The sequence below is a fragment of the Calypte anna genome, chromosome 4 (genome assembly GCF_003957555.1).
Source record: "Calypte anna isolate BGI_N300 chromosome 4, bCalAnn1_v1.p, whole genome shotgun sequence".
Taxonomy (NCBI): domain Eukaryota; kingdom Metazoa; phylum Chordata; class Aves; order Apodiformes; family Trochilidae; genus Calypte; species Calypte anna.
The window spans coordinates 3,764,681-3,780,417 of record NC_044247.1 but is presented as its reverse complement, the minus strand read 5'-3'; the positions used below and the strand labels follow the sequence as shown (position 1 = coordinate 3,780,417).

Sequence of the window (15,737 nt, the reverse complement as noted above, 5' to 3'; positions counted from 1 at the left end):
AGACCCCCGTTCTTAAGTGCAATAAACGAGTTTTCGGTGAACGCCGAAGCCTTTGCGCTTCCTTGGGCCGTTGCGTGGTGTGCCCGCGCGGGGCGCTGTGAGCCGAACCGGGTTAGGGGGTGTGTGTGGGGGGGGAGCCTCTTCCTCCGATCGTGGCCCGCCCGGCGTTCCGGTTCCGGGTCGGCGTCGTTGCGATGTCAGATTCGGAGAGCGAGGAGGAGGTGGATGGCGGGCGCACCGAGCCCTTCTCTCTGGCCGGGTTTCTCTTCGGCAACATCAATGAGGCGGGGCAGCTGGAGGGGGACAGCGTCCTCGACAAGGTAGAGCGGTGTCGGTCCGGGGAGACGCTTCGGCTCGGCCCATTCGGCGGCTCGAGCTGAGGGATGGGAGAGGAATCCGGGTCCCAAGCGGCGCGGCTCTGGGGCTGGCCAGGGAGGACGTGTTGGTGGGGCAGGTTGCAGGATGGGACCGAGCAGGCGGGTCGACCCAGCCTGGCTGGCGGTGCCGGCAGAACCTCCTAGCTGGGATGTGGTTCTGGTCTCTCCAGGAATCCAAGAAGCACCTCGCCGGTTTGGGTGTGCTGGGACTGGGCAACCTGATCACTGAGATCACAGCCAGCGAGGAGGACAGCCCGGAGGCCGATGGAGCCCACCTGGACGAGGAAGGTTGGGAACTTTATTGTCTAAAGTTAAATGACAGAGGGGCTGCGGAATCAGACCCCTTACTGGAGAGGAAGAAATGCACCCGGGTCATCTGGGACTGCAAGAAGTATCCTGATGTTATCTGGTCAGAGGTCCTCTGATGAAGGCTTTGCCTTCTTCTCAAAGTGAATCCCACATTATCTCTGGTCGCTGTTGCACTTGTTCTCTTTGGTTTTTTTTTTTACTTTACTTTACTTTACTTTACTTTACTCTTTACTTGTCTCTCCTCCCTCCTAGATATTTATTCAGTGTTTGCCCCCTTGTTAAACAAGCCTATTTAATGCACAGTGTTATTAGAATCATAGAATATGCTGAGTTGGAAGGAGCTCATCAAGATCATCAAGTCCAACTCCTCACCTTGTGTAGGGTCCCTCCCAGAATCATGTGTTGTGTTCAAGAGCATCATCCAAACGCTAGTGCTTGGGTGACATTATGTGTTGTGCACAGATTGGGGTTTTTTTATGTTGTATTTTGAAGCTTGTTGAACCTTTTCACCGAGTGTTCCTTGTGCTAAAGTTAGTTACCTACCAGGGGAAATTCAGAGCTCTTGGAGCTTTTAGTTGGAATGAGGGAAAATAATACTCTAAGAAAAGGAACTATAGGAAAGAATTTTTATGTACATAGTGAAGTCAGAAACTAATATAGATACTAGGATAAAGTTTTCTGTGGCTGCATTTCTTTTCTTTTTTTCAGGCTGGATTAAGAGCACAGAAGATGCTGTTGATTATTCAGATATTAATGAAGTGGCAGAAGATGACAGCCGTAGGTATAAGCAGGCAATGGGCAACCTGCAGCCAATGCGAAGAGCAGGTAAATGAGATTAGTGTTACAGCTCTAGCTGGAGAAGGTTTTCTGGGGCAGTAGGATTTGCCGGCCTCTTATACTGGTGATATTTCTTATACTGGTGAGGCTTTTCATTCCTTGCCTTGAAGCTTTTGTGAAACTGTTCACTGGATGAACCCACCTTGATCTTCCTTTTTAAAGGAATTAGTTCCTCATTAGAGTTGAAACATACTTAGAAGAGAAACCAGGATATATTGCTTTGGAATCACCTGAAGAGAATACCTGCATATACTTATTTAAACTGTATTCTTAGGAAGAAGGTTGTGCTGAAGGCTGGGTACTTCTTGGAGATACTCAGAGATAAGGTTCTGATCCCATAGAGAGTTGCTTTGACCTTATAAATCCTATTTTACCCTTGAATTCTTTTACTGAAATTACTTTCTACAGAAGGCACTTTGGTTCTTTTGTGAGATATCCAGAGATAGCTCTCTTGTCTAGAAAAGATTTTTTGAACTATGCAGCTTTTCCTTTTCAGTAGCTGCTGATGCAGATACTAGATCTTTGTATATTACTTAAAGCTACCTTAGATTTAACCTTTCTGTTAACCTGTTGTGGTTAGTCGGATGTAAAGGGGATTTTGGCTTTTTAACCACATTTTCCTTACTTCTTCAGTGACTTAATTTGCTCTGTGAAATGTGAATAAGGGAAGGTGATAGCAGAATAGACATATAATAAATATATGTATACATGTGTGTATATATATATATATATTTTAAGTGCTTCAATCATCTTTCAGGTTGTCTTTTTTCTCTCCTTCCTGCTCTTTCTTAAGTTTCAGTCTTACAAATGAGTTTGTGCAGGAAGCTGAACTTGGGAGAGTTTTGTGTCTAGTTACAAAATAAGAATGATCTCCTTACTAATAAGAGGACGTAGTCTTCTCATTAGGTTAGAACAGCTGTGAAATAGTAGAAATGGGAAGGTTGCCTGGTTTGTCTTTATTGTCTGTTTAATATGCAGTCTTTTCTCCTGACTGATCAGATGAAGATGAAGATGATTACGATGCTGACTGTGAAGATATTGATTCTAAGTTGATGCCACCACCACCACCACCTCCGGTACCTGTAAAGAAAGAAGATGAAAAGGATGCAACTGGCACTGGTGAGTGAGAACTTTCTTCTTCTCTCTGCAATATGAATGTCTGAAGGAAGCAAACACTGCTGAATAGCAGCTCACTCTGCGGCAAGCACCACGCATCATGAAAATTCTGTCTGCAGACTGCATCTTAAGGTAGGTCTTTGTCCTGATATGCAGTGTTAGAGGATTGTCTAAAATGCAGGATGAAATATTATGTTTCTAGTGGTTGTTAAAATACTGATATTGACAATGAAACTGCTTTTTTATCTCATCCTCTCAGTTGTGGCTGGGAAATTCACCTGGAACGCTTAGGATAAAATGAAAGGTTAAACCAGAATGGTACTCATAACACCTGCAGAAGCTTAATTTTTGCATAACTTGGTATAAACAGTAGATGAGGCGTTATGGGGCTGTACTAGGGGACAGGGAGGAAACCTGTTTGTTTATAAGGTGCTTGTTCTATTGTAGTATCTGAAGATGGAGACGGTATCATTTTGCCCTCCATCATTGCTTCTTCCTCTGCTGCCTCCGACAAGGTGGATTTCAGCAGCAGCTCTGATTCTGAGTCAGAGATGGGACCTCAAGAAGCCAGGCAGGCAGAATCCAAGGAAGGCAAACTCACACTTCCTCTTGCAGGAATCATGCAGCGAGATGCTACCAAACAGTTGCCAAGTGTTACAGAGCTCTTCCCGGAATTTCGACCAGGCAAGGTATAGTAATAGATATGTGAAAGTAACAGAAAATGGAACATGTAAGCCATGTAAATGTGAACTGTATAGTACTAAGGGTATGTAGTAAGTAATAGCTTAGGTGTTCTTGCTCACTCAGTAGTTTCTTTAGATTGTGTGCACTACTCTTACCAGACTGTTTAATATGTAATGCTTTTCCTTCCAGTTTTAGGAGCCTCTTAAAAAGTATTGTATAAATCATCTGTGAAATAATTTTTTTTTGTTTTGTAAGACCATAGGACAGGCCTGTTGATTTGTGGAGGTTGTTTTTCTGATTTAGTAGGGAATACTTTTGCCAGACAATTAAAAAAATGATCTGTTGGCTTTCAGGCTTTTCTGGCAAATTCCTGCTCCTCCTTCCATGCTGTCCTGCACGTGGTGTTCTCCTCCTAAATAATTTATAATCTGTATACGTTACTTAATCCTTCCTCAAAACTGCTCTCAGTATGGCTCAGAAAGTAGCTCAATACCTAGCTGATTGAAAGAATGAATGTTTTTTGCACAAAGTGAATTCATTGCAGTAGTTTCCTAAATGCTCCTAAATAGCAAATATGGTCAGTGTATTTCAGTAAGCTGTAGAGTGGAAATGTAGGAGGAAAAGGAGGATAAGCTTGTAGTTGCCAAGCATATAGTTATGCTGGTTGTAAGCCAGCATAACTTCATTTTATGTTTGCCTTTATCACAGGTTTTGTGTAAGGAAATGTCATGTTTTAGAAAATTAGGTAACCTCTGTCTACTAGAAATCTAGATGAGGCTCAAGTCACTGGAACTGGCAAAGGTTCAGAAGTAATCTGCAGGAGTTTTGGGAAGAATGATAATGCGAGTGTGGGCAGAGGTTGACAGAGTGGTTGTTTAAACCGTATTCTGTTTACAGGTCAGCATAACAGATTAACAGGGAACATCAATAGGATGTCTCTTTACAAATCTTTGGTTTTAATTTCTCATTCTAAATCTGTTAATATGAGAATAATGCTTTACAAGAGTGCTCTGAGTAACAATTATTGATGCTTGAAAACCAGCAAACATAATTGTAGAAGAAAGAAATTTGTCATTAGTGCTGATTTTGGTGGTATGCAGTGTGCATGTAGGGGAACTGCATTATGGTGGAAACAAAAATGAGTGTTCTATTTCTGAACCATGTTTTTCTCTGTTGCTTAAGAAATCTTTGCTTTATATAACTATCTTCTAGCTTTGTCTCTTTTGCTAGTAGTTTGATCAACTCTTCTTCAATATGAATAAGTTTTTCTGAAGGTTGTGTATTGTTCAAAATGAAAAAAAATTATTCCCAGGTCAAGTCTTACCACATGCCCAATGTGTAAAGCAATCTTTCTTCTCTCTGTTTTGTTTCACTCTATCTGAAATGAAGAATAAATCCTTTTGAAAAGGAAGGATCCATTGAACAGATAGATCCAGAACTTTTTTTGCAAGTACAACAAAGAGCTTGTTGGTAGCATACGGGGCTGGAATTTTAGTACTCGCTAAGCTTGATTTTCAGAGTGCTGCCTTTCACTACTGCGTTTTAAGTAAGGGAAAGGCAGACAGGCATCCCACAGCGTCTCTTTTCTCTGATCCTGTTGTTTTTTCTTGTTCTAGGTGCTGCGTTTCCTGCGTCTCTTTGGCCCTGGAAAGAACGTTCCATCGGTTTGGCGTAGCGCCCGAAGGAAACGCAAGAAGAAACACCGGGAGTTAGCACAAGAAGTGCAGATACAGGAGGGTGAAGTTATGGTAGAGAGTGGAATGGAAGGAAAATCTCCTTGGGAGTATGAGTTTGCTGCTCCTCCCCCTCCTGAGCAGTGCCTTTCAGATGATGAGGTGGGATATCTGAGTCTTAGGGTCGCCAGCTAGCACTGGGGTTAGTAGTGGATTGGACAGTGACTTTTAGAGTGAAGAGCTTTTCCTCTAAAATAAAACTGGAGGACAGGGTTGGCTTGTATTCCAGCTATGCAGAAGCTCTTCTCCAGATGCTAGTCAGTGACTTCAGGTGATGGCTTCTTACTGAGAAGGTTCCACCCGTGGTACAGGATCAATAGGAGAGCTTATCCTCTTTGTATCAAGAAGAAATCTGTGTGTTCTTGGAAGTCTAAGTGCAGAACATTCTTAAGGCAGCTAGTAAGTATGGAAAAGTGCTTCTTAGAAATACTTTTCTCCTCTGAGAATAAGCTGGCAAACTTGGAAGGAAGAAATGTGTATTGACACTTAAATAGACCATCAGTATAATAACTCCCTTCTTTGCTGTGCTTCAGATTACCATGATGGCACCTGTGGAATCCAAGTTTTCCCAATCAACTGGTGACATAGACAAAGTGACAGATACAAAGCCTAAGGTGGCAGAGTGGCGCTATGGCCCAGCACAGCTCTGGTATGATATGCTGGGGATCCCTGAAGATGGCAGTGGATTTGATTATGGTTTCAAGTTGAAAGAGAAGAAGAAGGAGCAGGAGGTTAAAGGCCACACAGATGAGGGGGTGAGAAGGGAACTGTGGGGAAAGGTGTGGAGATGTGTGTGGCTCTAGGGATTGCTGTACAATGAGATCTTGGTGTTGGGCCAGTGAATGGTTGTGCACCATGCAAAATGAGGGTTTTTTTTTCCTCTTGTAGTTTGAAGGTATAAATTCAATGCAGGTCTTTCAGTAGCTATTCTGTCCTTCCAGGTTGCAGGGCTGATGGATGAAAAGGATGATCTGCTAGCTGATGAGCATTTCCTTATGGTGACACAGCTCCAATGGGAAGATGATGTTATTTGGAATGGAGAAGATGTTAAACACAAAGGGACTAAGACACAACGGGCAAGTTTGGCAGGCTGGCTGCCATCCAGCATGACTAGAAATGCCACTGCATACAATGCACAACAAGGTAATCAGTGGTCTCATGTGAATTATACTTGTTGTAGTTGAGCTGAGTTTGCTTGCTTTTGTCTAAGATACTGAACATAATTCTTCCAGTTAGTGAATGACAAAAATCACAAATTTGCTCAGAATTCTGAAACTCTGTTTCTTTCCAAAAACAGAGTATGTCCCTTCTGTTAAAGAAAATACTAATTCTGACATTCTTTACTCCATGTGGGGTAGCAGATGCTTGATCCAAGCAGATGCTTGCATGACTATCAAGCAGTGCTGCACTTCAAATATCTGCCAATGGAATTTTCTTTGTATGTTTTGGTTTTTTTTGGTTTTTTTAATTGGAAGAATTGTTTAGAAGCCTTCTGAAGTTTTTCCTGAGCCAATAACAGTACTCTTTTTCTAGATAGAAAGTAACAAGTTACAATACAAACCTCAGATTTTCTTCTTAAAAACAGATACATTTTAAATTGAAATTGTTTAGTAGAATGAATGAGGCTGCAAATCACTCCCCATGCCCCGCCCCAAGTTCTGATTTAAGGCAATGCAGTGCTCCCTAACCCTCCCACTTAAGCTAACTGTACTTTTGGTTTCCTTTTCTATAGGTTTGAACCGCAGTGGCTCTTTGCTCAATCCACCAATTCCACTAACACAGAAACCAAATGTAGCAGGAGTCCTAGGCATAGCAAAGGGCAAAGAAAAGCAGCCCACTGAGCAGCAAGGTAATGAGGATGTCCTTCTTTGACCTGTGAATAGGTGCAAGTGATGCATTGTGTTCTGGGTAATAACAGGGTCTTTTTTTGTCAACAAGGTGTGGATTAAAAGGATACTTATTTGCTTTAAAACCTATTAGGGACCACATTACTTCTTGGAGGTTCTCTGTGTTTCAGTGGAGCAAAATCTCCAATCCTTGGTAAAGCTGAGATGTGAGGCTTTGCTTCCTCTTTGCTTCCAAGATGAGTTTTCTTTTGCCTTTAGAAGTCCTGCCTTGGAAAGCCATGAAAGATGGGAAAGGTTGAGGGAATAAGGTGTGGGTAGGAACTCTAAAATGGTTTTCTGCCAAGGTATTGTGTAAAACCCTGAAGGAATCTGCCTTATGATTGTTGCAGTTGCTGTTGATGAAGACAAGCCCTGGTACTCTATTTTTCCAATTGATAATGAAGAGTTAGTTTATGGACGTTGGGAAGATAATATCATCTGGGATGATCAAGCAATGGAAACCTACTTGGATCCCCCCATCTTAACCCTTGATCCAAATGATGAAAACATAATTCTAGGTATGTATATGGCATACAGAAGCTTGACTCAAATGGGAAAAGACAAGTGGAAATGGAAGCAAACATTTATAGTGACACTGCAATGGAAATAACTTGACTGTGGCAGTACTTAAGGCCTTTCTTCTTTGTGTTTTTTTTTTTTTTAAAGATAATTGGCTAATCATCAAAGGCCTAAGCAGAAGGCAGCAGTATTAGTAACTGTAGTGGTGCAATACACACTTTCAGCTTCCAAGTTAATAACAGGGTAGTAAAAATTAATGTCCTGAAACTTAAATTTAACATAATTAATCTGGCTCTTGGGTTGTTTTAGAAGTGGCTGTCTTAATTTTAATTGCATGCATGTTGATTTGAACAGGGAAGGTAGAGCAGTAAACCACAAACTAGCCCATGCCATTCTCACCATGGCTTTTATACTAAGCCTGAAGAAGCAGATTCCTTAAGCATTTTTCAGGCTATGGTAATGGCACATGGGAGCAATAAATTAGCATAGTACTTCTCAGCATTTTTTTGTTGCTGCTACAAACTTTCCCAGTATTCCTGCAGTGTGGGTTGAATGTACTCCCTGCTTATATTACTGCAGGCTGGAGAGATTTTTGCCTTCTTTGGACCACTAAAATCACCACTTTCTCTTACATCTATGTGTTGCAGCCTTATGTAATTTAAGGATACGTATCTCTTGCTGCACTTTTATGTGGCCTGGATTGCATTTCCTTCCTCAGGAAAGTGGGTCAGTTCTCAGAATTTCTGTATATATTGATTGGAATGATTTGGTATTAGACAGCAACCTTGAAAGTCACTCTGTTTGAGCTTGGTTAAAATAAAAGACAAACAGACCAGTCTGTTTGTCTGAAACACACCACAAAACTGCAGATGTTTGTATAAATAGTGACAAAGTAGAGTTCTTACTAAAGTTCTTAATTTATATAGAGTGACGTGGGTTCTCTTCATGACATTGATGTAATGTTTACCAAGCCCATGTCATAGGCCCTTTTTCTCATGTGAAAAATCTCAGTTGGAGAATCCATGCTTCACAAATTGCTAACTTTTAAAATTCATGCTACTTTCCTGGATTTTTTTGAAAATCCCTTTTGAGTTCAGGTTCATATATTCTTTGGTTTCATACCCACTTTCATGGGAAAGAAAGATTATTAGTACATGAAGTTGGGAAACAGTATTTTCAGTCCTGTTGATTGTATGTCAGCTCTTCAGCTTTGGCAGAATAGGTGCTGTTCTTAAACATCTATTGCTGTTCTTGAACATCTCTCCTATGAAGAAAGACTGAGAGAACCAGGGTGTTTAGCACTGAGAAAAGAAGGCTGAGAGGGGATCTTATTAATGTCTATAAATATCTGAAGGGTGGGTGTCAAGAGGAAGGTGTCAGTTTCTTTTTGGTGGTACCCAGTAGCAGGACAAGGAATAATGGGTATGAGCTACAACATAGAAGTTCCACCTCAACATGTCCTGTTTAATGTGATGGTGACAGAGCACTGGAACAGGCTGAGAGATTGTGGGGTCTCCTTCTCTTGAGACTTTCAAAACCCTCCTTGATGTGTCCTTGTGTGGCCAGACCTAGGTGATCCTGGTTTGGCAGGGAGGTTGGAGTAGGTGATTTTAGAGGTCTCTTCCAAGCCCTAACATTCTACAATTCTATGATTTGCTGCATTCATTGATTAGATTATTGGTAAATTTCATGTTGAGCATGGGATACCTAAGCAATCCTCACAGTCATCCTCCTCCTACTCAAATTTGTTCAGTGCTAAAGAAGATACTGTAGAGATTTAAGCATAGAGTTTTTCTGTTTAGTGAGCTTATTAACCTGTATGGAGGAAAATGGGGAGGAGTGTAGAAGGAGGACACTTACCCCAGAAACTGAACAAAAAGGCTAAAATGTCCAGACCAAGCTCCAGCTCACTGGGATGTTGTGATGCTGAGAAGGGAACCCTAGGGCAAATGCCTTACAGTATTATTACTTGTGTTCTTAGAAATTCCTGATGAAAAGGAAGAAATGACTTTGAACTCTCCATCCAAGGAGAACAAGAAAGAATCTTCTCTAAAGAAAAGTCGAATCCTGTTGGGAAAAACTGGTGTCATCAAGGAAGAGCCACAGCAGGTCAGCATAAGCTTTAGCACCTTACAGGTTGGGAATGACATAGAAGGAGTGATTTTTTAAAATTTTTTTTCTCTGTGTGTTTAAAATTGAATTAGAACATGTCTCAGCCAGAGGTTAAGGATCCGTGGAACCTCTCCAATGATGAGTTTTACTACCCCAAACAGCAGGGACTTCGAGGAACCTTTGGAGGCAACATCATTCAGGTAGTCACAGTAGTGCTGGCCAAAGAGTTAGAGAGTATTTTGATAGGAGCTCTTGAGCTGAGATTATTTAGGATTTGTAGAAAAACAGAGTTTAGTTTACAGCTAGTCAGTTAAGTGCTCATGAGAGACATTTTTAATGTTTTTATTTAAAGTTATTGGAAAGGAGCTTGAACTAACTTTTCTTGATTTCCCAATCAAACTGAGGTTTAGGTGCTAGATCTTGCAGTTACTATTCTTGCCTTTGATATCTCTTTCTGTAATACTGTTTCTGAAGCAATAGTGGGAGGGGAAAAAGTGGTACAAAAAGTCAAGAGGTCAGGTATTTCTTATGCTACTAGTGTGAGTTTTAATCTGGATATTATAAAAATAGCTTAGAAAATTGAGGTAAATTTTCTTTTATATAAAAGTAAAGATCTACATGTGGACCTAAGCACTTTTTGTCAAAAGGCAATATATATGATACCAAGTAAATTTCAGTGAACTAGTACTACTTGTAGCAGACCTAGAAATATTATTAAGACCCTTTTTATATGAAGGTTAGCGGGGAAGGAGGATGACTTTGGTTTTGAAGTGGTATGAGTCATTCTTCACACACATTTTCTCCCTTTTCTAGCATTCTATCCCAGCAGTGGAACTTCGTCAGCCATTCTTTCCCACCCATATGGGTCCTATGAAGCTCCGACAATTCCATCGGCCTCCCCTGAAGAAATATTCCTTTGGTGCCTTGTCTCAACCAGGGCCCCACGCAGTGCAGCCTCTCCTGAAGCACATAAAAAAGAAAGCCAAAGTACAGTTATTTTCCCCTGCATCTGGCGTTTGCTGTGGCTTCATTTGCACAGCAGATCTGTTGCACATGCTGCTCCCCTAACACTCTCTTTTCACTGGCACAGATGAGAGAGCAGGAGCGTCAGGCTTCTGGTGGGGGTGAGATGTTTTTCATGCGCACACCACAGGATCTGACTGGGAAGGATGGAGATCTCATCCTTGCTGAATACAGTGAGGAAAATGCCCCTTTAATGATGCAGGTTGGCATGGCAACAAAGATTAAAAATTACTACAAAAGGGTAAGTCTGCAGGTTTTCCTATTGGACAGTGATTTTCTTCTGCCTCTCACTGACTGGTGACTGTGCCTTCATTGCACATTGCAGAAACCTGGCAAAGATCCAGGAGCTCCAGACTGTAAATATGGAGAGACTGTTTACTGTCACACTTCTCCATTCCTCGGTTCTCTCCATCCAGGCCAGTTACTACAGGTGAGAAAAGCAAATATAAGATGATAAAAAATTAGCAATAGGCAGAACATTTCATACCCTGTTTACTGAATTCCAAAAAACCAGATTAATTTCCAATTTATCTTTTTTTTTTAACTGATAATAATTCAGTTCTTGGCTTATTTCTTTTTTTAAAATACATCTGTTGTGTGTTTTAATTGTTGCAGAAATTATATAATTGTTGCAGGAACTTACTGCTGCTTTGCTTTGTAAGGGCATTAGAAATACTGTTAGAGATGACTGAGTGGAAGGTCAAAGCTGCATGAATGTTGAGAAGCTCAGTAAATAGGTGTTGGCAGAAAACATGTATTTAGTATGGTCCAGACTGAGAAAAACCTTTAGTGTAGTTTCTGAGAATTGCACTTCTAGTTACCTTCTTGATGCTAGTTTCTAGTTGGGTGTATAGACTCCTGGTTTTATGAGACTTTCTCTGTTGTTGAAATACATACTTTATAAATGGAGAGAGGAAATAATGTTGTAAGGACCACCTGGTTACAAAATCCATGACAAACGTAAAAATGTGTTGGTTTCAGTTAATTCTCTCTGCTTTTGATGGAGCAATAATCCTGTCCATGTTGTACCACAGGTAAATGTAAGGTTAAGATTGATATTAGGAATTTATCACAGAACTGATCATACTGATTGTTCAAGCCTAAGAAGACTTCGTGACAGATAAAACAAGACTTCTGGAAAGCTTCAATTGAGGACAGGGCCATTATTTCAGGGAAAGCTTTGCAATGCAGATGAGGGCAGTATAGGAGAGTGGGTGAGGCTTAGGGAAGGCCTATGAGAGGAGAAGAAAACCCTTTATGGAAGAGGCTGGTCTTTCTAGGTCCACTTAGTCTACTGCCTCCTTGGTGCTGATTTAAACAAGTCCACAGTCCTTGCTTCTGTTTCCTTCCCAGGCTATGCATGTACACTGATCTGGTTGCCATGGTTATAGTATTCTTTTGTGTATGTGCTTTTTCTGTCCTTTTTTAAAGTATCTCCCTAAAGGTCAGGCCAAAGAGCCCTTCATCTTTCTGTATTTGTTCTAGGTTTTCTTAAGGTTTTCTGCTTCATCCTTGGCTATTCTCTGTATAAGTAAGGAATGTTCTAACAGGACATCTACATATATTGTGATATAAATGATATTTATATAGATATAAATGCTATAAATGTAGCATTGGAATGACTAGTTTGGTTTTTTAAGATGTTTTTTTGCAGATTTTTGACTTACAGAAAATTTGATCTAAAGCTGACTTTCAAACTTGGATTTGTTTCTCTTGATTAGGCATTTGAAAACAACCTTTTCCGGGCCCCCATCTATTTGCATAAGATGCCTGAGACAGATTTCTTGATTATCCGGACACGACAAGGCTATTATGTTCGAGAATTAGTGGATATTTTTGTAGTTGGTCAGGAGTGCCCACTTTATGAAGTACCTGGTCCCAACTCTAAACGAGCTAACACCCATATCAGAGATTTTCTGCAGGTATGTGATAAGAGACATTCTGGGGATCTAAGGGGATCTGAGGGGACTTTACTGAAAGCCCATGGCATAGGCATGGGCCTCGAGTACAGCCTTGATTTGGGAAGCTCATTGCCCTGCTATGGGTCCCTTTTTTTTTGGTGATCTGATAGCACTACAAGAGTTGGGTGTTAACCAATGTTAACCTTGCAGACCATTTTGGTTGTTATTTAAACAATAACTTATATTGTGCTATTTCTGTTTGCTTACATCCTAACTGATAAAAGGCTTAAAAGGCTTTTTATTAGTAAAAAAAATAAGATGTTATAAGACCATAGATGTAGGAAGACATGTAGGAAACTGAAGAAGTTAAAATAGAGTTTGAAGAGATGTTGTGGATGGGAGTGGAAAGTCTTGAGGTCACTTAAAGAATTCACTAACAAAGATTAGGAAAAGGCAATTATAATATAGATTTATAAAAGCATGACTTAACAGAGTTCGATTGCAAGGTTTGCTGTATTGCTATGTGGAAGGGTATGTGGGAGTTGGAAGTGAACTGGACTGATTTACACAAGGATCAGGGAAATTATTACAGGGGTGGGGGAAATGGAGTCAGGATTAGGTTGGAGTAATTTGCACAGGGATCAGGAAAATGAATGAGGAAGACCCTGCCATTGTTCAGAATGGACCCCCTTGCTTTCTAAACTTCTTCTCAGAGAGAAAAAGTTATGGGCAGCTATGGTTTGGGACCATTCAAATAAATATCCCCAAATTTAGACTTTGGAGAAAATTTCAGTTCAGTTACTGTCAGTGTAATTCAAAGTAATAACTCAAGGTATTTGCAGAGCAGGAAAATCCATGGCGTTCACAGAGCTCAATGGCTTTTAAGGTCTGAAGTAATCACTAGAAACAGCACTATCTGTACTGTCTTTGCAAAATTGTTTTATTCTTTCTCTGGACATCACAGGTGAGTCTTGTTTTGTAGGTTTTTATTTATCGCCTCTTCTGGAAAAGCAGAGACCGTCCTCGGAGGATCCGCATGGAGGATATCAAGAAGGCTTTTCCATCACACTCAGAGAGCAGCATCCGAAAGCGGCTGAAGCTTTGTGCTGATTTCAAACGCACAGGTATTTAAAGATTTTCTGTGGAGGTCAACCATCCTTTACTGCTTTTGGAGTTCCAAACAGGGTAAGAGGAGGCAGCATCTCATGATGAACCATTTTTGAAAACAAATATTTGGAGAACTGACATGTAACCTGATAGGGTTTTGTGTTCCAGATTTTATATATGTGCACTGCCTCTTGGCACAAGTGTGCTTGATGGTGTGAAATCACTACAGTTTGGTCATTTTTTTTTATAATTCTTTGGACAAAGATTTCTTAAGGAAGTAACAAGACACCAACACATCTAAGTTGCCTTCCCTCTGTGTATGGCTGTGTTGTGTACTGTGAGCAAATGCACGCCAGTGGAAGCTTTTACCAACATCATGAGTTTAATAGTGCTCTGAGAATTTGAGTTAGAATTTTTCTATATGCATAATGATAAACCAGGTTGTAATACAAAAGGTTTTAGGCAAAAGTGGTTTCAGGTGAGGAAGTAAAAGGTGGATTAAATGCTTTTGAATTATTTTATGCATTGAATGAGCATGAATATATGAGTTTGCTGATATAACAGGCACTGAGTTGAGGAATGCTGATAGAGACAAATGCAAAATGAAAAAAACTATCACTTCTGGTGCTCTAGCATCACAGATTTATCCTACTCATTCCTTTTGGCAGCAGCGCAGGAGGGTAACAGATGTTGAAATACAGTTGGGATTATGATGGCATCTAACATTTGTGGGAAATTACTCTGTGTTTGATCTGTGCATTTTTCAGGGATGGACTCAAATTGGTGGGTTTTAAAGCCAGATTTCAGATTGCCAACAGAGGAGGAGATCAGAGCAATGGTATCCCCAGAACAGTGCTGTGCTTATTACAGCATGATTGCAGCTGAGCAGCGACTTAAGGTAAGTGCTTCTTGTGGGCTGTTAAGGTAACTTACTGACAAGTACTTCTATGAAGGCTGATGCTAGATAGCACCCTCAGCCTCAAGCTGGATTTGCTATAAAGTAGGAAAATCAGACCTCTGACTGCTGGATAACTTGCTAGGTTTTTGGGTCACAATGAATCTTGCAGACAACTGTCAGTGGAACTGTATGTGTTCATCATTACACGTCCACAGAAGATTCATAATATGCTTGTAGTTCTGTCTCCAGTAACCTTGTTAAGATTTCAGGTTGGTTTTTTCCTAATGCGGTCCACAGGATGCAGGTTATGGAGAGAAATCTTTCTTTGCGCCAGAAGAGGAGAATGAAGAGGATTTCCAAATGAAGATTGATGATGAGGTATTGTCAGAATGATGCATGAGCATACATACCAATATATAAATCTGTATGACAGAAGAGAAACGAGGTCTTCAGATATAAAGGACGTATTTAAAGTAGGATTAATTAGATCAAAAGTTCTTTTGACTTATGAACTCTGCTGCCAAACTTATACCTGTGCTTGGGGATTCTTCTTGACAGTAATTTCAGGACTAAGCTTTTTGCCCTAAATGCCTTTTGTGAGCTACCTAGCACTTTGGTTCTTCTGAGAGGTTTTATCAGGGCAGCTAAAGAACCAAGAAGTGTAATTCACTATCATTAATCACTGTATGACTGGAAAATGAAAAAATAAAAAGCATGGAATTCTCCTTGATGGTAACAGGACTGTGAGTGTGTATATCTCTTCTTGCTGGCAGGTGCGCACAGCTCCATGGAACACCACTCGAGCCTTCATTGCTGCTATGAAGGGCAAGTGCCTCTTAGAAGTGACAGGGGTAGCAGATCCTACAGGTTGTGGTGAAGGTTTTTCTTATGTGAAGATTCCAAACAAGCCAACTCAGCAGAAGGTACAGTTCCCAAGGCTGGGTAGAGAAATTAAGTAAATATGAGGTATCAGGTAGAGAAAATACCAAAATATGAACCTAGGGAAGGTGATTATGCAATTACATTAATAGGCTGTATCTTCCTCTGAACAGGATGACAAAGAACCTCAGCCTGTGAAAAAGACAGTGACTGGGACAGATGCTGATCTGCGCAGACTTTCTCTCAAAAATGCCAAACAGCTCTTGCGTAAATTTGGAGTGCCTGAAGAGGAGGTGAGCATGAAAATGAAGCAGGTTACAGAGTTCTCTTAATGGATTCATCAGCTGATGGCAGAA

General features: G+C 40.7%; 1 protein-coding gene across 2 annotated transcripts in view; it reads left to right on the top strand.

Annotated features, from left to right (window-relative positions):
- The first annotated feature begins 155 nt into the window (after positions 1-155).
- Positions 156-15,737, top strand: part of TAF1 (TATA-box binding protein associated factor 1) — a 30,074-nt gene continuing 14,492 nt past the window's right edge. Inside the window, exons 1-21 of one of the 2 annotated variants that reach the window (XM_030448888.1) lie at positions 156-320; positions 548-665; positions 1,395-1,511; positions 2,523-2,642; positions 3,255-3,328; positions 4,940-5,158; positions 5,590-5,811; positions 5,998-6,199; positions 6,789-6,905; positions 7,293-7,460; positions 9,443-9,570; positions 9,666-9,773; positions 10,387-10,560; positions 10,664-10,837; positions 10,922-11,026; positions 12,318-12,518; positions 13,480-13,621; positions 14,372-14,502; positions 14,800-14,880; positions 15,276-15,425; positions 15,555-15,674. In XM_030448888.1, the coding sequence (XP_030304748.1) occupies positions 195-320; positions 548-665; positions 1,395-1,511; positions 2,523-2,642; positions 3,255-3,328; positions 4,940-5,158; positions 5,590-5,811; positions 5,998-6,199; positions 6,789-6,905; positions 7,293-7,460; positions 9,443-9,570; positions 9,666-9,773; positions 10,387-10,560; positions 10,664-10,837; positions 10,922-11,026; positions 12,318-12,518; positions 13,480-13,621; positions 14,372-14,502; positions 14,800-14,880; positions 15,276-15,425; positions 15,555-15,674 (2,997 nt within the window). In that variant the 5' untranslated portion in view covers positions 156-194. Of the gene's footprint in view, positions 321-547; positions 666-1,394; positions 1,512-2,522; positions 2,643-3,086; positions 3,329-4,939; positions 5,159-5,589; positions 5,812-5,997; positions 6,200-6,788; positions 6,906-7,292; positions 7,461-9,442; positions 9,571-9,665; positions 9,774-10,386; positions 10,561-10,663; positions 10,838-10,921; positions 11,027-12,317; positions 12,519-13,479; positions 13,622-14,371; positions 14,503-14,799; positions 14,881-15,275; positions 15,426-15,554; positions 15,675-15,737 lie in introns of both variants that reach the window. The other variant, XM_030448886.1, reaches the window with a different exon arrangement.